The 20981-nt window shown below is 36.5% G+C and overlaps 1 protein-coding gene and 1 long non-coding RNA gene across 10 annotated transcripts in view; one reads left to right on the forward strand and one right to left on the reverse strand.

The window, feature by feature from the left end:
• The window catches only part of ZBTB1 (zinc finger and BTB domain containing 1), a 29900-nt gene extending 9151 nt beyond the window's left edge, over positions 1 to 20749 (forward strand). For 3 of the 9 annotated variants that reach the window (XM_055362041.2, XM_063697899.1, XM_019009553.4), the window contains exons 2-3: positions 3636 to 3787; positions 8502 to 11959. In XM_055362041.2, coding sequence (XP_055218016.1) covers positions 8520 to 10661 — 2142 coding nt within the window. In that variant the 5' untranslated portion in view covers positions 3636 to 3787; positions 8502 to 8519 and the 3' untranslated portion in view covers positions 10662 to 11959. Of the gene's footprint in view, positions 1 to 3635; positions 3788 to 8501; positions 11960 to 18911 lie in introns of those variants that run through there. The other 6 variants (XM_019009554.3, XM_019009552.4, XM_063697900.1 and 3 more) reach the window with 3 other exon arrangements.
• On the reverse strand, positions 872 to 19593 carry LOC109023232 (uncharacterized). Its single transcript, XR_010130773.1, has 3 exons — positions 19527 to 19593; positions 5391 to 5572; positions 872 to 1421 (listed from the first exon to the last, which is right to left on the reverse strand). It is a non-coding gene; the product is annotated as an uncharacterized lncRNA (long non-coding RNA).
• Positions 20750 to 20981: the final 232 nt, after the last annotated feature.

A 20981-nucleotide genomic window follows, 5' to 3' on the forward strand; every position in this document is an offset into this window, starting at 1 on the left:
TGAAGTCCTCTCTTTGTGATATTACAAAGGTTATATAACACTGTATGCCTCTGTTATTTAATCTTGAAAATGAGTCTTATAGCAGCATCTACTTTGTAGGGTTTGTTACGAGGATTAAATGCTAAAATGATACTTATATATGCATACATACACATAAAATGATACCTATATATGGATACATACACAGATATGCACACATACACACATACATGTATATGCATACATGTATATATGCAATATATGTGTGCATATCTCACACATATATATTGCATATATCCATATATATCCATACGTGTATATGTGTAATGTATCTGTGAGAGATATATATACATCTCCCTATACATCTGCCTGGAATAGAGCCTGGCATATAGTGAGACATAACAAATGTTAGCTATTCATATTATTATTGTATTACAGTTGTCATTTACTCTACTTTGATAACCTTCATCTACCAGTCCAGTAAAGCAAATCTACCTTCTGTCCTGTTACATTTCCAGCCAAGCTGCTGTGTACCCTCCTCAATTATTTACATACACATCTATATAAATACTCGAAATGCCTCACCCTTGCTTTCTGTTTATCCTACTCATTCATCAAGGCTTTACTCAAATCCTACATCCTTCCTAAAGCCTACTATTTTGGTATAATTAATGCTTTTCTTCTAAACTCTTGCTGAACTTTATTCAATATAGTTTATTTTTATTTTTATTTTTATGTTTGAGATGGAGTCTTGCTCTGTTGCCCAGGCTGGAGTGCAGTGGCTCAATCTCAGTTCACTGCAACCTCTGCCTCCAGGTTCAAGCGATTCTCCTGCCTCAGCCCCCCAAGTAGCTGGGATTACAGGCATCCACTATCATGCGCGGCTGATTTTTGTATTTTTGTAGAGAGGGTTTCACCATGTTGGTCAGGCTGGTCTTGAACTCCTGACCTCAGGTGATCCACCCACCTCAGCCTCCCAAAGTGCTGGGATTACAGGTATGAGCCACCGCACCCGGCCTCAATATAGTTTATTAAACTCCTCAAATTGTTTCTTGGTTTCAAATTTAATCCCTCATATACAGTTATCTCTATTGTACACCATCCTTCTCCACCCTCCATTTCAATGCTCTATCCAGTGTTAGGAACATTATGAGTATTCAATAGATTCTGATATTCTGATGTTAAAATGTAAGAATCCTTTCATTACATTTTAGACTTTTAAAATACTCTGTAATCCTCAAATCCATCTGCATACATAACATTCAACCTATAAGACACAGAAATAGGTAAAAGGAAACATATATACATAAATCTTCCTTGAGATCCAGAGGTAATTGTAAGTCAGAGATTGGGGTGCTGAATTGGGACTGTGATGCTAGGCTCTCTAGACTTTCACTGAGGCTAAGCGAATCATCTTCAAATGCCTCATTGGTGCTGCAAGTCTGTGACACAATTTAGAGGGTGATTATTTGCCTCACAGAAACACTTTAAAATTCCTTTAAGGTACTTCTTTATTCATTGGATATGCTTATTTATAGACCCTTAAATTATCATTTACCAAGGCTGGAGCAAGAGAAACTTCCAGCAAAACTGTTATTTCCAATTTGAGAGATCTAGCAATGGAGGAAAAATATTTCTGAAATCTTACTATGTCAGTGAGAAATTTACTGAAATAGCTTACACAATATAACTTAGGGAACACATCTATTGAATAAGACTAGATTGACATGTATGGATAAAGCCACATTACAGATAAATAATTCAGATTGGGGTAATCACTTGCTCAATAGCATCCAACCAACAAACCCTGTATTAAGGACTCATGCCCTGTCCTTGTTTAGTGTTCTTTCCAGAAGGCCATACTGTATAGTACCAAGGAAGTGCCATATATAGAGGTTATTACTATCTGGGTGGTCAGGAGTCCTTAGTCCTAGTATGTGCTTCAGCACAGTTAACTATACCCTGATACATTAAAAACCATGTATCTTTGCCTTCTATGGAATAAGAATGTTAGACTAGATTAGATCTCTCTAAGCTCTAAAAATGTATGATTAAATTACTTAATATGCTTAATGTGCTTGGTGGCTGTTTTTAAACTTGAGATGAGCCGTTAAACTTTTTCAGACTAAAATTTTAAAAATCCAGTATAAAACTTTTTGGATCACCTAACTCCTTAATTCTTGCTAGAGTTCTGCACAGTGGGTATCCTTCTAGCCTTAGTGTAACTCTTGGCATTATATAGCTTGTTTTCCTTATCCAAATGACATTAAGTCCTTTGAGTCACATTGGAGGTTCTGCTCTCAGACCTGAGCCCTTGACTTCTAGTTGTGCTAAACTTGTCCTACCAGTGATGCAGCTAGTAGTACAAACAAAAGCAATCACAGATTTCAGTCGTAAAAACAAGAACAGCTGAAATACAAGCTGTCCATTTACTTAAAACCTTTTATAGGCTTTACTAGAACATAAAGTTCATTAAGTTTTTTTGGTAGCATTAATAAAGAGGTCAAAAAAATGAAAAAAGAGCAAACTCCTCTTGGAATTTGAGTGAAATTATAATTTAATGAAAGTGAATGCCTCATAATTTTTTTTTTTTTTTTTGAGATGGAGTCTTGCTCTGTCGCCCAGGCTGGAGTGCAGTGGCACAGTCTTGGCTCGCTGTAAGCTCCGCCTCCCGGGCTCCCGCCATTCTCCTGCCTCAGCCTCCCAAGTAGCTGGGAATACAGGTGCCTGCCACCACGCCCGGCTAATTTTTTGTATTTTTAGTAGAGACAGGGTTTCACTGTGTTAGCCAGGATGGCTCGATTTCCTGACCTTGTGATCCACCCGCCTCCGCCTCCCAAAGTGCTGGGATTACAGGCGTGAGCCACCGTGCCCGGCCTCAAAAATTTTTAATGAAAAAATTATCTTCAAGAGATAAGCTAAAAGTCTCACAGGAATTTAGATCCCTCCTCCCCTGCCGCATACTCCTCTACCTGTTTTTGGTGTATTAATCCTTCTTAAAGCTTTTCTGGGCTAGGCACAGTGGTTTATACCTGTAATCTCAGCACTTTGGGAGGCTGAGGTGGGAGGATTGCTTGAGCCCAGGAATTCGAGACCAGCCTGGGCAACATAGCAAGACCTCATCTCTACAAAAAATATACAAAAATTAGCCAGTCATGGTGGCGTATGCCTGTAGTGCTAGCTTAGAAGGTGTGAGGTGGAAGGATTGCTTGGAGAATGAGTACCCATATTAAAGCAGGAACAGAATGCTATTGAGGACATTCTGAGCTATGATGGCACGCCAGCCTGGGTAACAGAGTAAGACCCTGTCTCAAAAAAATAATAATTAAAATTTAAGAAAAAAGCTTTTCTGAATGAGGTGTAACAAGGACAGATTTTCTGGTACTAATGTGTCAATGATTGCTATTATAAGTTACGCTGCCTAAAATCAGTTTTACTCAGAACCTGGACATTTGCATAATAATGTTACTTAAACTACAATTCTAGGTCAGCCTAAATACTGTTGTGTTAGGATTAAAAATTAGACACAGCATTTGTTCAGCTTCCATTTGTTCAGCTTCCAGCTCTATAGGGGGAATATAGGAGTATAAACATGGAGGCAGTGGGATTCACACTGTGATCCATCTGACTGAGAGCACTTGTTCTTTCTACTACAGCATGATGCCTTCTTCTGTAGAGTGGGCGCTTTGCAGAATACGTGTTGAATGAAATCACTGATCTAGGAAAAGTAAAAATTCCTCAAATGAATATAGAATACTTGTGCTACTGCTGATGATCAACACTTTATACAGTGCCTGGTATACCAAAGGTAGTCAATAAATGTTTGTTGAATGAATAAATGTGCATTAAAATGCTATAAGTGCTCTTATTTAAATGTTTTAGTGTTTTATGTTAATAAAAGAATATGTATTTTTACTCAGTTGAATTGTGACTATAGCTATAGATGTGCCTATCATATTGATCTTCTATGTAGTTGTATTAATTTTGGTTGCTGATGATAAAACTGCTGCTCATCTAGATAAGAAAGGGTCCTTGGAACTTCTATGCTCTTTATATCATTATTTCAAGCCTGGACTATTTAATACTTGAAAGTTTTTATAGATTAACTACTGGCTTTCTAATGGACTGTTATTTGGAAGGAAATTTTAAGGTTATCAACTCAAACTTACCTGATGCTTAAATAAGCATCACCACCATTACAACATCCACTATTACTTTCATTATTACATGCCAAGCACGATGCATTTTACACATTGCCTCTGTGAATCCTCATATATGATACTGTATTTGAGGTATTATCCCTACCTTTTCAGTTCAGGAAACTTAGGGTCAATGAGGATAAGCAAGTTCCCAAAAGTGGCAAAGCTAGATAAGAAGCCAGGTCTGTCTGATCCCAGGCCCATGCTCTTTTCACTTATACTGTCCTCAATAGCATTCTGTTCCTGCTTTAATATGGGTACTCATTCTCCAAACAAGTTTGTTTCATTCTTGAACTACTCTTATTAGTAGAAAGTTTGGTTTTTTAGAAATAATACCTATCCCTCTGCCTCTTACTCTATGGTTTATTATTTATTAAATGTCTCTCTGAATCCTAGAAAAATGACTATAGACATAGAAATTTCATCCTACTTAAAACGGGCTTGGGTCAACATTTTTGTGTATTTTTTTCATCTTTTTTCCCCCCACCTTTTGAATAAGGTTGTGGCGTGGATTTGTTTTATATAATTCTAACATAATTTTGTATCCTGTGTTTATTTATTTGGCTCTCCATCTTGAACATTTTTTCCACTTCTGTAGTTGCCATTTAGAAATATAAATATATATATATATATATATATTTTTTTTTTTTTTTTTTTGAGACAGAGTCTTGCTCTGTCAGCCAGGCTGGAGTACAGTGGCATGATCTCGGCTCACTGCAACCTCCCTCAGCCAGGCTGGAGTACAGTGGCATGATCTCGGCTCACTGCAACCTCCCTCTCCCAGGCGCAAGCAATTCTCTTGCCTCAGCCTCCCGAGTAGCTGGGTTTACAGGCATGTGCCACCACGCCCGGCTAATTTTTATATATTTTTTAGTAGAGATGGGGTTTCACCATGTTGGCCAGGCTGATCTTGAACTCCTGACCTCAGGTAATCCGCCCACCTTGGCCTCCCAAAGTGCTGGGATTACAGGCATGAGCCACTGCGCCTGGCCCAGAAATACAATTTTTAATTCACTGCCACATGACAGTGAATTCTGGGGCGTAGATTTACCTTAAGACTCCTTTTTTTACTAGGCATTCAAATTAGAAGTAACTCATTAATGACTATCTTTGTGCATACATTGCTTTTTGTATTTAGATACATACTGAACATGATTCCTCACAGCTTTTTACAGATACCTGAGTTACAGAGGTTTGAAATATTGTACCTACTTGAAACTTGATCTGGCTTCCAGAAAAGGTGCAGTGGTTGCAATTTTAAGAAGACAGCAGGTTTCATCATAAGCCATCTTCATTTCACCAGTCCCGTATCTCTGGCTATGGAACTTTATGTCTTAGAGGTGGTAGGATGGGCATATAGGTAGTAAAAGGGGTGTATGACCCATATGTGATCGCTGAGGAATGGATAAAAAGCAAATAGAAGTACGTAAACGTAGATACCCTTAATTACTACTACAGAGCTTGAAGAGTGAACATTTTATTTCTCTAAACAGCTTGTTACATGTTCTTTTTAAGTTCAGTCAAATTGCATGGGAACTTATTTTTAAGTAGAAGATAGATTCTGAAGCTTTATGTATACGGATTAAAAATTGAGGCTAAAATTTGATCTTATTTTAACTTTATAATATGATAGGATTCTAGTGCTTTTAATATTTCCTCTCCTTTCTTCCTTATCCAAAGTCAGCTCCCTACACTAAAAATACTTAAATGCCCACTAATATTAAGTCTAATGTTAAATGAAGAAAACTAGTTGCGGAGAGGTATATATATATATATATATAGTATGATAGCATTTAGGTTAAAAAACACAACAAAAGCAAAACTATGTGCCTGGCATCTCATAGGTACTCAATATGCTAACTACATACATGTGCATCTCAACAAATCTGAAGGTATATAATCCAGAGTGTTTGGAGGGGTTACCTCTGAAAAGAGGTATGTGATCTGAGGTGTGTTTTTATTCTATATGCCTCTATGTTTGAATTTTTTGCTACTTTTTTTTTTTTTTTTTTTTTTGAGATGGAGACTCGTTCTTGTCACCCAGGCTGGAGTGTAGTGGTGCAATCTCTGCTCCCTGCAACCTCCGCCTTCTGGGTTCAAGCGATTCTCCCACCTCAGCCTCCGGAGTAGCTGGGATTACAGGCGCCCGCTATCACGACTGGCTAACTTTTTTTATTTTTAGTTGAGACAGGTTTTCACCGTGTTGGCCAGGCTGGTCTCGAACTCCTGACCTCAGCCTCACCCTTCCAAAGTGCTGGGATTACAGGCATGAGCCACCGCGCTCAGCCTTACTTTTTTCTTTTAACAATTAAAAAAAAAAAAATAGAAGAGGCCAGGTGCAGTGGCTCACACCCACAATCCCAGCACTTTGGAAGCCCGAGGCAGGAGGATCGCTTGAACTCAGGAGTTCAAGACCAGCCTGGACAACATAGCAAGACCTTGTCTTTACCAAAATATTAAAAAAAAAAAAAAAAAAAAAAAAAAAAACTGAATGTGGTGGCATGTGCCTACAGTCCCAGCTACTCTGGATGCTGTGGCGGGAGGATTGCTTGAGCATGGGAGATCGAGGCTGCAGTTAGCTATGATCATGCCACTGCACTCCAGCCTAGGTAACAGAGCGAGACCCTGCCTCAAAAAAAAAAAAAGAAAACTTTACACTCTAAGGATAAATAAAATACCTTCTCAAATAAACCCACTGCTTCTTTATACCCTGAAATGCATGTTGAGCAACATGAGACACATTCTAACTCTATAGAATTATTGCTTCTTTGATAATTCAAGAAAAGACAAAGGCACTGATCAAACTTGTTTGGTGCCATTTCTATATAATCTAATAAGGTGGTTGTTGTTGTTGTTGTTGTTTTGAAACGGAGTCTTGCTCTGTCGCCCAGGCTGGAGTGCAGTGGTGCGATCTCGGCTCACTGCAAGCTCCGCCTCCCAGGTTCACGCCAGTCTCCTGCCTCAGCCTCCCGAGTAGCTGGGAATACAGGCGCCCACCACCACGCCCGGCTAATTTTTTTTGTATTTTTAGTAGAGACAAGGTTTCACCGTGTTAGCCAGGATGGTTTTGATCTCCTGACCTCGTGATCCGCCCGCCTTGGCCTCCCAAAGTGCTGGGATTACAGGTGTGAGCCACCACACCCAGCCCTAATAAGGTTTTTTTAAATTTTTATTTTTGGGACAGAGTCTCACTCTGTCACCCAAGCTAGAGTACAGTGGCGTGATCATGGCTCACCACAACCTCAAAATCCTGGGCTCAAGCCATCCTCCTGCATCAGTCTCCCGAGTAGTTGGGACTGCAGGTGCATCATCATGCCTGGCTAATGTTTTTTTGTTTTGTTTTTAAGGCGAGATCTTGCTATGTTGCCCAGGCTTAATAGGGGTTTTAAAATAGATTATTTTAACAACACATGGCCAATCTTGTATCATCTATTGCTCCCCACACCCACCCCATTTATTTTTAAGCATATCTCAGATGTATCATTTCATCTGTAAATACTAAAGTATATATATCCAAAAGATAAGGATTCTTTTTAACACAATCAAAATACCTTTCTCACACTTAAAAAATGAGCAATAGTTCCTTAGTATTAATTATCTAATAAGTTTTTCATACTTTACAATCTAATTGTTAACTTTCAGTTTAAGTTGCTGTTTTATTTACTTTCATTACTCATATCCTTCAAGAGTTGTTTTCTTTTTTTTTTTTTTCTTTTGCGACAGAGTCTTGCTCTGTCATCCAGACTGGAGTGCAGTGGCGTGACACAACTCGCTACAGCCTCTACCTGTTGGGCTCAAGTGATCCACCCACTTTAGCCTCCCAAGTAACTGGGACTACAGGTGATGCCACCACACCTGGTTAATTTTTTAAACTTTTTTGTAGAGAAGAGGTCTCACACTATTGCCCAGGCTGGTCTCAAACTCCCAAGCTCAAGCAATCCTCCTGCCTCGGTCTCCCAAAGTGTTAGGATTACAGGCGTGAGCCACTGCACTCGGCCTCCTTCAAGTATTTTTAAATTAATGTCTTTTTTTCTGTTCAAATTTAGTGTACATGTTCCCCCCAAGAGTTGTAATGAAACTAAAACTGTCTTTTGCTTTTGATGCCTTTGTTCAATATGAAAAACCTGAATAAATGGCTGGATGTCTTCATCTTCAAATTTAAAAAATGATTCAAGTATATATTATTGAGTTTTATTAGAATGGAAAGCTCTTAATTTCTTGATTGTAATAGCAAAGTCATGCAAGTCACAAATCATGATAAAATTAATTTTGTCAAGTGCTTTTCTATATCTTGTTTGACTTTAATATTTTTGTTTTACATAGGTCTCTAATTAACAGAAGATGGCAAAGCCCAGCCACAGCAGCTATGTCCTTCAGCAGCTAAACAACCAAAGAGAATGGGGTTTTCTCTGTGACTGCTGTATTGCAATTGATGACATTTACTTTCAAGCACACAAGGCAGTTCTAGCTGCCTGTAGCTCCTATTTTAGAATGTTTTTCATGAACCATCAGCATAGTACTGCACAACTGAATCTCAGCAACATGAAAATTAGTGCAGAATGTTTTGATCTCATTTTGCAGTTTATGTATTTAGGAAAAATTATGACAGCTCCCTCCAGTTTTGAGCAGTTTAAAGTGGCAATGAACTACCTACAGCTATACAATGTTCCTGACTGTTTAGAAGACATCCAGGATGCAGATTGTTCTAGTTCAAAATGTTCCTCTTCTGCGTCCAGCAAACAGAACAGCAAAATGATATTTGGGGTAAGAATGTATGAAGATACTGTGGCTCGAAATGGCAATGAAGCCAACAGGTGGTGTGCAGAGCCAAGTTCAACGGTGAATACACCACATAATAGAGAGGCTGATGAAGAGTCTTTACAATTAGGTAATTTTCCTGAGCCACTATTTGATGTATGTAAAAAAAGTTCCGTGTCCAAATTATCTACTCCAAAAGAACGTGTGTCAAGACGCTTTGGGCGGAGTTTTACCTGTGATAGCTGTGGATTTGGCTTTAGCTGTGAAAAATTATTAGATGAGCATGTGCTAACCTGTACTAACAGACATTTATACCAAAACACAAGATCTTACCATAGAATAGTAGATATTAGAGATGGAAAAGACAGTAACATCAAAGCTGAATTTGGTGAAAAAGATTCTTCCAAAACATTTTCTGCACAGACGGACAAATACAGAGGAGACACAAGCCAGGCTGCTGATGATTCAGCTTCAACCACTGGAAGCAGAAAAAGTAGCACAGTGGAGTCTGAAATAGCCAGTGAAGAGAAAAGCAGAGCTGCTGAGAGGAAAAGGATTATTATTAAGATGGAGCCAGAAGATATTCCTACAGATGAACTGAAAGACTTTAACATTATTAAAGTTACTGATAAAGACTGTAATGAATCCACTGACAATGATGAATTAGAAGATGAACCTGAAGAGCCATTTTATAGATACTATGTTGAAGAAGATGTCAGCATAAAAAAAAGTGGTAGGAAAACTCTAAAACCTCGAATGTCAGTAAGTGCTGATGAAAGAGGTGGTTTAGAGAATATGAGGCCCCCTAACAACAGCAGTCCAGTACAAGAGGATACTGAAAATGCATCTTGTGAGCTGTGTGGACTTACAATAACCGAGGAGGACCTGTCATCTCATTACTTAGCCAAACACATTGAAAATATCTGTGCATGTGGTAAATGTGGACAAATACTTGTAAAGGGTAGGCAGCTTCAGGAACATGCTCAACGATGTGGCGAGCCCCAAGATCTGACCATGAATGGGTTAGGAAATACTGAGGAGAAAATGGACTTGGAAGAGAATCCTGATGAGCAGTCCGAAATAAGAGATATGTTTGTTGAAATGCTGGATGATTTTAGGGACAATCATTACCAGATAAACAGTATCCAAAAAAAGCAGTTATTTAAACATTCTGCCTGCCCTTTTCGATGTCCTAATTGTGGCCAGCGTTTTGAAACTGAAAATCTAGTGGTTGAACATATGTCTAGCTGCTTAGATCAAGATATGTTTAAGAGTGCCATCATGGAAGAAAATGAAAGAGATCACAGACGAAAGCATTTTTGTAATCTGTGTGGAAAAGGATTTTATCAGCGGTGTCACTTAAGAGAACACTATACTGTTCATACTAAGGAAAAACAGTTTGTTTGTCAAACATGTGGAAAGCAGTTTTTAAGAGAGCGTCAGTTGCGACTGCACAATGATATGCACAAAGGCATGGCCAGGTATGTCTGTTCCATTTGTGATCAAGGAAACTTCAGAAAACATGACCATGTACGGCATATGATTTCTCATTTATCTGCTGGTGAGACTATATGCCAGGTCTGCTTTCAGATATTCCCAAATAATGAACAGTTGGAGCAGCACATGGATGTTCATCTGTATACATGTGGAATATGTGGAGCAAAATTTAATTTGAGGAAAGATATGAGATCACATTATAATGCCAAGCATTTGAAAAGAACCTAAGTGATTTTCTACTGTACTAATGTTTAGATGATAGCAGATAAAACACCAAAGCAAAGGATATGAGCTATTTAGGAATTGATTATATAAGATGATTTGTTAGAAACAAATTTCAAGGCCCTTTTAACTTTAATATTTTTGTTTAGGATTTTAAGTATCTACATTTAGGTATTAAATGTTTATCATTTTTGTTGTTTCTTAATAGAATTATTTGTTTTTAGTTTTTCTTAGCTATGATTAAAATTTTTAAATGTAGACTACAAGTGGTTGTTACCCATTCAATGACTATTAAACTTTAGTTTTTCATCAATAAGGTGATGACTTCACTATTTCTATGTGTTTTTTTTTTAAGGTTATCCTGTGAAATTTTAAACCCAGAATCATTGGCCATTTCTGTTTAAATTTTTAAAATTCTTAAGTAATTATTTGAAACTATCCCATTCGCTTTTAGTGAGTTAACTACTCTTTATTCCCCCTTATTAATGAAATTCATATTCTTAAATTGACAAGCTTATTAGGCAAGTTAGGTGCACTGAATCTAACCTTTAAGGTTGACATGGGCTCAAACTTGGCCTAAAAAGATTGATGAACCTGAGGAAATTTTTATAAATGAATATTTCTTACAATTGATAAAATATTATCATTTAATTATCACATTTAAAACTTATATTAAGTGTAAATTCCAGTGGCTTTACCTCACTTGAAAAATTAGTGGGGATAAGCCATTTTGTTTTGTGATATTAAATTTAACTATGATAGTTAATTAAAAAGACATATCTTGTATTCATTAAAAATATTTTAATTTAAAATATTCTGATTTCTAAAGTGTGTTAGCTTATCAATTATTTTTGTTTATAAATAGACTTTAATAGCTCTCTAAGAATATGACCTCTAAAGGAAAAGATGATTTTTTACAATACATACTTTTGGAACTTTGAGATTTGAGAAAGCTTCCATGTATATTGATAAATCTAATAAAATAAAGAGATCAATTATAAACCTGGTTGTTCTATAAAAGTAGAGTGCACAAAAAAATGTCTTGTGTTTTATACTGTCTAAGATTTGGAGGAAATGTGGCAAATTGCAGTTTATCGCCATATTTTATTATTTTTTTCTGTAAAAGACTATAAAACTTGAGGATTATAAAATAATCACAGAGTATATCAATGGAAACAGTTTATCATTTTTTCAGTTAAAGTAGTATTATTGTTAGTTGTTGCTGACACAGGGTCTACATAATTACATGTGAATTAAAACATTGGCAAAACTGACCCACCAATAAACACATCTATTGAATAGAATGCCTTTTAATGTGAATTACTTGCAATGTAGTACCCTTTTCATAATGAAAGGGATTTTAATTAACTCCTAATTTTAAAAATATAAATTTGTGATTCTGAACACTAATAGCATTGCTCTTTTTGTTCACATCATATTTAAAATATGCAAATCATATTTTGTATACAATTTACATAAAAGAACAAGTTGCCAAAAGAACAAGTTGCCAAAAGAACTGAGAGACATACTGGTGAGTACAGATTTAGTTGAAAGCATTAGAGCACCATGTGAGCTCAGAGATTTGTGGGGATATGTTGAAGTGTTAAGTAAGGATAGGAATAGCACAGGAACCAAGTGCAGAATTCAAATAACGGGAAGTAGGCAGGGGACGGGTAGAATACACACAAAAATTAAAAATTTAACAGCAAAAGCAGGAAAAGTGATTCATCTTACCCTTACTTAGATACAATAGTTTATCAAGTAATTAAATTTGAAATCCAACTTAAAACGAAATGTGGTATGTATATTACTGATAGGAACCAGATAAAAGTTTTCTAACCCAGAGACCATCAGAGAGTGGTATAAAGAGATCAGATAAACCAAGTTTCCAAACTACAGTATATAGTATCATAATGGACATAATTTATTTAAGATCACTTTTTTCGTGACTCATCAAAATTTTTCTTGCAGTGGCTTTCCCCATTGTTAAAGAATAGGGCTTTTTCTAAATACTACCACTTTTTGAAGAAACGATTATCTATTCCAGTAGGAAGGGGGCTTAATTTAGTGTTTTGATATGTACTAACAGCTAACAATTAGCAAGCAAATATATAAACTTTACTCTCTAATTTTACATGACTGAGATGTTTATAGTTTTAGAAAGCCATACCTCAACTTATTTTTTATTTTATTTATTTATTTTTTTTTCTTTTTTGAGACAGAGTCTCACTCTGTTGCCCAGGCTGGAGTGCAGTGGTATAATCTTGGCTCACTGCAACCTCCGCCTCCCAGAATCAAGCAGTTCTCTGCCTCAGCCTCCTCAGTAGCTGGGATTACAGGCGCATGCCACCACACCCGGCTAATTTTTGTATTTTTAGTGGAGACAGGGTTTCACCGTCTTGGCCAGGCTGGTGTTGAACTCCTGACCTCGTGATCCACCGGCTTCAGCCTCCCAAAGTGCTGGGATTACAGGCATGAGCCACCGTGCCCGGCCACCTCAATTTTTTTTTCTGAGTTTCATGTTTCACAGAACATACCTTTTTGTTTTGGAGCTAGCTACATGGAAGCACAGGCTTCTCTAAAGTGGAATGTACAATTCTCATCAAGGCAAAAAGTTAAAGACTACTTGCTTTTTAAAATTAGGGAGAATGAAAAATATCCAGCACTTTTCTCCAGCCCGGTTCCCTAATATCTCCTTCCTCTCCTGGGGCAGAGCTGCAGAGCTGCAGAGCTGTCATTCCTTGCTGTTGCTTCTTGCCCTCCCTGGGTGTGAAGGTAATGAAACAAGTGTGTTGAAGCTGCCAGATCTTCTGCCTTTGTAGCTTAGGTGTTCAGGTTCCAAATCTAAAAATGAAAGGAGAATCTACACAGATATATAGTGGAATCAAATTCTCTTTCTGTCTCATGAACACCATGAGACTCTTTTGCTTTGGCCCTTTTATTCCACACAGCAAGAAAACCCAGAGGAATGGTTAGCAAGCTTGCCATCAACTATAGTACAATACAACTTGCATGTTCTACGATTCCTTAGTAAACAGGACTAAGAATTTCAGAAATTAATAGAGCACAACCAAGGCAGCAGTAGATTAGGACTCAGAAATGCGTCTTCATCTCCCCCATGTTTTTAAGGTAAAAATATTCAGAGGCCAGGTGTGGTGGTTTGCATCTGTAGTTCCGGCTACTCGGGAGGCTGAGGCAAGAGGATCGCTTGAGTCCAGGAGTTCCAGACCAGCCTGGGCAACATAACAAGACCCTATCTCTAAAAAAAAAATTTGTTTAATTAGCAGGGCATGGTGGCATGCAGCTGTAGTCCCCAGCTACTCAGGAGGCTGAGGTGGGAGGATCAATAGAGCCTAGGAGTTCAAGGGAGCAGTGAGCTATGATCATGCCATTACACTCCAGACTGGGTGACAGAGTGAGACTCCATCTCTGAAAAAAATTAGAAATGACGCACATGGGTTAAATGGTATATGGCAAACTAACAGTTTGAGTATGGACAAAAATTCAATTAGAAGAAAGGATCCCAGAGGGGCTAATAATTAAAAAAAAAAAAAGTTTGCTAGAGCAGTCAGGACACTAATTAAAAGGAAAAGTAGAGGCTGGGCACCAGCACCTTGGGAGGCCAAGGTGGGTGGATCACCTGAGGTCAAGAGTTCGAGACCAGCCTGGCCAACATGGCAAAACCCCACCTCTACTAAAAATACAAAAGTTAGGCCAGGCGCAGTGGCTCAAGCCTGTAATCCCAGCACTTTGGGAGGCTGAGGTGGGTGGATTGCGAGGTCAGGAGTTCAAGACCAGCCTGGCCAACATGGTGAAACCCCATCTCTACTAAAAATACAAAAAAATTAGCCAGGCATGTTGGCACAAGCCTGTAATCCCAGCTACTTAGGAGGCTGAGGCAGGAGAATTGCTTGAACCCAGGAGGTGGAAGTTGCAGTGAACCAAGATCACACCACTGCACTCCAGCCTGAGTGACAGAGCAAGACTCCATCTCAAAAAAAAAAAATTAGCCAGGCGTGGTGGCGCGCACCTGTAATCCCAGCTACTTGGGAGGCCAAGGCAGGAGAATCTCTTGAACTTGGAAGGTGGAGGTTGCAGTGAACTGAGATCATGCCACTGCACTCCAGCCTGGGCAACAGAGCAAGACTCCATCTCAAAAAAATAATAATAATAATAATACACATGAAAAATCATGTTTTAGTGTAGCTAAAAAATATATGAACAGGATATAAAAATTGAATAAAAATCAAACATTTGAAAATTATAGGTGAGATGAGTAGGGATTAAAAATAATATGACTATAATTATAGAATGCCTAATGGAACAATTTTATGAACATGCCAAGGATATGCCTAAATAATTGAGATTTTTGTAAGTAATGATGACAGAGGAAAAAGTAATTGAGATATTATCTTTTATATTCTAAAAAAAAGTAGGAAGAGAAGATGGTGGTGGTTGACAACTTTTTCCCTGGTTAAACAATACTCATTCCTCTAAGTCAGTAGTTAAGGAACTTTGTATTTAATAAATTTCTGGAAAATCTTCCCCAAAACCAGTTTAACCATTGTAATATTTAAATTAAACATAAAACTTGTGTCTTTGTTAACAAAAAGCCAAATCACTACCAAAAGAAAAAAATCTGAGTGTATGTGCACACATGGTTGAGAATAAAGAAATCTGGTATACCTAATTTTAACTGGGTTTTTATCATGAATTAAAAGTTAAAACATTTTTCGTTTCTTTTTTTTTTTTTTTTTTGCCATTCATCTATTTTGATCAGTTCCTCAACTTTCCTTACTACTCCCATCTCCTTTGTAACATATGCTTCTCAGTAATAAATGGCCAGTGCTCTCCAGACATCCTAGCATCAACAACTTCTAGGATTGCAGGGTACCAAAAAGCTCTGGGGGAACATACCCTTGTAGAATCCCTCCCACATCCTTGATAACCTGAGGTGCAGTAAACTGGGGATGATAGGATGAATGCCAGGAAACTAAAACAAGTAGGGTTATATTTGGTGTTAAGAACTTGAAATTGCATCCCATATTTGGAAACCCATGATCCATCCATCCTAGGGCTCTCACTTAATAACCCCAGCATCCATTTATTTAGCACTCTCTATACTCTGCAAAGTGCTCTACATACATAATTTTAATTAATCCCCACAGCCTTATGAGGTAAGTATCATACTAATTTTCCAGATGGGGGACTGAGGTTCAGAGAGATTATTTTTCCTAAATCACACAGAAACTATGTATCTTAGAACTGGAGTTTGAACCTAGGTTTCTGACTTCTACATTCCTGTACTCCACCTATCAAGAAGTACAAAGAAGGGCCTTTTCAGCCTAGAAACACATGTGATAAAGCTCCTATGAGATTGTGCTCCTTGTTCATCTGTCATCTGCTGTGCTGGTAAGGTGGCTAGTAATAGTGGGTACCCAATTAACATGCTGAATAATGTGAAAACATGTGAGTGGAAAACAAAACTTTATTTAAATGGTTGATTCAGAATGATGTTTTAGAAATAAATATTAAATGCTGTTATGTTTTGATTTTCCTTCATTTAAACTTAAAACAGTTAGTGGTACTGTCAGCCTTTTTGAGGGGCCCATAGTAGGTGGGCTCAATTAAAAATTAATTTGAATTCAACTTCCACATTTCTATGTCTGTGACCTTTTCCTCCTTTATTTCCCCTGTTCCTGTCCTTTATGTTTTAATCTCTCCCGCCAATCTCCATTTCCTTTTATTGGTTATAAGACTGTTGAGTTGAAGGACTCAAATCATTTGAAAATAAATATTCCCAAGAAAAAGCAGGATAACAGAAAAACCAGTTTCCTCTTTTTGCCTTAACAGATTATGTGGATAAGAAATTCATCATCTTAGCCAGGCACAGTAGCTCACACCCACAATCACAGCACTTTGAGAGGCTGAGTTGGGAGGATTGCTTGAGCCCAGGAGTTTGAGACTAGCCCTGGCAACACAGCGAAACCCCATCTCTACAAAAATTTAAAAATTAGCCGGGCATGGTGATGCATGCCTGTAGTCCCAGTTACTTGGGAGGCTGTGGTCAGAGAATTGCTTGAGCCTGAGAGGTCGAGGCTGCAGTGAGCCGTGGTTGTGTCACTGCACTCCAGCCTGGGCAACAGAGCGAGAACCTGTCTCAAAAAATAAAAACAAATAAATTCATCATATCTTTGACTAATAAACAGAAGAACCCCCTTCCCCAGTTACCATAGGTGATTGATTTGATTAAGATTTATAGAGCAATCTAAATTTGCCTAAAAACAAATGTTGGTTAGTCTAGCCACTTATAATTCAATTTCCCAAAATACCTATGGATTTTTAGGGTAAACTTATAGAGACAGTTTTACTCATAAAACAAATGAAAGATAATTTCAGGAAATGACACATAGCTGCATAACCACCCTAACCTAGCAGCAAACTTTAAAAAAGGTTATTTAATGGTTTAAGTGAAACAATCTCCCTCAATCTAATATTATTTTAACTTTATGCGTCTATTACCTTATTTCTATACTACTATGTTAAACCTACTACTTTAATGATCTGGCTACCGTCTGCCAAATGTCACTTTTCAAGTGAGAACAGAAGAATGAGATAGTGAAGATTCCGTGGACAATGTCTATATAATCATTTAAGTGTTAAATATAAACTAAATGACAATAGCAGCTTGTAAATTAATGCTAATTCTGGCTGGGAGCAGTGGCTCAGGTGGCTCATGCCTGTAATCCCAGCACTTTGAGAGGCCGAGGCAGGTGAATCAGCTGAGGTCAGGAGTTCGAGACCAGCCTGGCTAACATGATGAAACCTCTCTACTAAAAATACAAAAAATTAGCCGGGAGTGGTGGCACATGCCTGTAGTCTCAGCTACTCTGGAGGCTGAGGCGGGAAAACCGCTTGAACCTGGGAGATGGATGTTGCACTGAGCTGATATCGTGCCACTGTACTCCAGCCTGGGAGACGGACTCCGTCTCAAAAAAAAAAAAAAAATTAATGTTAATTTTGAACAAACTTAATATCACTTACATTTATATGCACACAATTGGTTGAATTTAGCATTAAGAAGTTTAAATCTTACTTAAGTTGTTCTCTTATTCAGGAGAACCAAATCACTGAAGTCAATTAGTATAGTGTCAAAATTGCTCATTCTTTCCATCAAAATCTACCACAGATCACTAAGGGACAGAAAGCCATTATAATTTCTCATTATCCATCTCAATTGCTGACCAAAAAAGATAGTATGAAGATTACAATTAAATACTTGTCTCTGAACTGAACATATCAATGTACTAATCATTATTGTATTAACTGAAAACACGGGAATGTCTAGGGCCAAGGGATGACCAAAATTTAAAAGATTATTTCATATCAGAGTCAGGGATATTAATAATTTTATGTGAGAAAATTTGCAGTTTGTTTTCTCCTATTTGAGGAAGGAACAGTTAATTATACAGCTTAAAAAGCCCCCACTTACTTAAAAAGTTAACATGTTTTTATTCTCCTTAAACTAACTGCTCATATCAAACACAATCAGGAGAGCTCATTTTTAGATGATAGAAACATTAATTCTAAGCATCCAGATTATGAACCATCTTTTTTTTCAAATGCTTATGTTTAAAAAATTTTAAAAAAATTAAGGATCTTATTATGAGGGAAAAGCACTGTTGCCAAAAATATAATTTTACTCAGAATCACTAGGGCAGATTAGGAGGCTTATAAGCCTAGGAATTTGCAGGAAAACCCCTCCTCTTCTTTTGTGCATGTATGTGTGTGTGCGTGTATGCTTCATTTTCATTTGCAGAGTGGCTGAAGACAGTAAAAAGAATATGAACTTTAAAAAAATTGTTAGATTTATGTCTCAATCATAGATTTGTCATTAACAAGTTAAAGTACATTGTAAAATCATTTTATTTGAAGGAAAACACTTCTTAACTGCTTCCTTCCTCCCTACTTTCCTCTATTTGTCTGATCCCTATCTTTTTTTATGTTATATATTTATATGTCCTACTGATAGATTAATAAGAACATCTTATATTTGAATGGTACGAGTTACATTCGGGAAGTAATTAAATTTAAATTCTAGGGGCTATGCTTGTGTTTCCATTCTCTGTTCTGTTAACAGTGTGTTGGCCTAGTGCCAAAGCCAAGAAATTCTGTTCTAAGAATTATGTTGTATCTTGTAGAGCAGTCGACTTGTAATATTATTTTTCTTGAGTTTTGTCTTTTTCTGTGTGGCAGTGGTGAAATAGGGCCTTCTAAACCTGTGGAGAAGTGAGAGATCTGAATTTGGAGAGGACATGGGGAAGAATCAATCTTCAACAGATAATCTTTAAGTACAGACCCAGGAATATCAGATCTGAAGTGGCACCATCTTTTCTGTCTTCCTGACAAACTTCCATCAACCCAAAAAGTTCCAGTTGCAAAGATCCAAGAAAACTCAGTAAAGATCACTTTGGAATCACTTTGTTGTAACAAAATTGATTCATGGTGACTCTCTAATACTTGTGTAAATCTGCTGAAGAAAAGTAACTAGAAAATTCATACAACATCAGTGGTTACAGCTATACTAAAATAAAACTTTATATGCTAATTATCTTCAAGGGTCTTTCTAAAATAAAAGGGGTTGTTAGCCTACTGCAAATATAAAGAGACATAATCACAAATCTATTTATATAGATATAAATAATTCTAAACTTAAAATCACTAGAATTATAGCTTAAATATTATGAAATGTACTTAGTCAACTTAAAAAGTTACACCAAAAATCTGTAGTTTAGAGTGTAAGAAGTAATGGGTACAGAGAAAAAAAATTTAAGACCAATATTTTAACACGATAATTTGGTTATTACTCACTATAGTAAAACGCTTGCCCTTCTTCCTTTTCCACTGTATATGCCAGTCACAATCTTGATCATTTATATGAATGAAACTCCCTTTTAAACCTGTTAACTTGAAGGAGAACAGAAATGGTATTACTTCAATAGTGGTAGATTTCCACAAATCAGACACATTATTTTCTTCTGAACTTGGCAATATAACCTAATAAGGCAGAATAAGTTTCTGTTAAAATACTTATTCTCAATATTTATGTATAAACCATGCTTCTCAGCTTTCAAATTTCAAGATAAAATTTAAGTATTCAGTAAAACGATGGTTAACATGTTTTAAAAAAATCTTTAATGGAGAAGTTAAATATCTGGTGAGATTTTAGTCTGGCTATAAATGCTTTGTTTGATATATATATGTGCACATATATATATATTACTTAACCATATGAATTTTATTTCCTTATTCTGAATATACTTGTAGTTTTACTTCTTTCTGTTTATGTACCCAATTCCTTATGATTATTCTGTTTCTTCTGCAATATCAAGATGTTATTTATTTTGAGAAATGCTTATTTTTATGACTATTTATTCCAACGTTTTAACAAGAAGCACAGAGATTTATAGTATTCTTAATAGTATGTGCAGAAGTTACATCATTTAAAAAACCCTTGCTGTAAAGTAGGATAACTTGAATATTCATTCTAATAATTAGACTAAGTGAAAATCTGAGAAAGAGTTAATTGCAATGTGATAGTGGGTAGAAAGGAGAGAAAAACCCACTAAAGGGTTCAAATACATGTGAATTCAACTGCTTTAAGAGAAATAAAACAAATAAGCCTAGGGAAATATTAGAGTCTAAAAAACCCTAGAGTTAATCTCTTTTGGGAACATAAGGAGGTATACAGAACTGCAGACCTCTAAACATAAGTAGGAAAAAGAAAAATAAAAGAATATTACCAATAATTAAAGGTGCCAGATCAAAATAGTAATAAATCAACAAATAATTTTTGATCGACTGGTGGAATTAGATTTACTAAATAAAAATGGCTTAAATTTTGACTGTACTAACTATAAATGTAATGAATTATAATAATTATAAATGGTATAAATGCATTCTACAATGTGATTATTTTCTGTATTTTAGTATATAGTATAAAATGGAATTATTGGGTTAAAGTACTTTTATTACATTTTTTAATCCATTGTTTTTACCTAATAAAATTTCCTCCTCTATATTCCAAAGTTAAATTGTCTGTATATTACTTTTATTTATACTGTATTTTTTCCAATCTGGCCATTTAAAAAAATTATTAGTTTGAAAATTATTAACTCCTTCCATCCTCTAATACCACAATAATAAAGTATCTGATATAGCTAATTATGATGTTCTCAGGTAGCTTAAGATGTGCACAAAGAGAATTAGCTAAAATTCTTATTGCCAGATCCTGATTTCTTTCAATATAGAAGAATGATCTGTTAC

Source organism: Gorilla gorilla, chromosome 15 (genome assembly GCF_029281585.2).
Source record: "Gorilla gorilla gorilla isolate KB3781 chromosome 15, NHGRI_mGorGor1-v2.1_pri, whole genome shotgun sequence".
Classification (NCBI taxonomy): domain Eukaryota; kingdom Metazoa; phylum Chordata; class Mammalia; order Primates; family Hominidae; genus Gorilla; species Gorilla gorilla.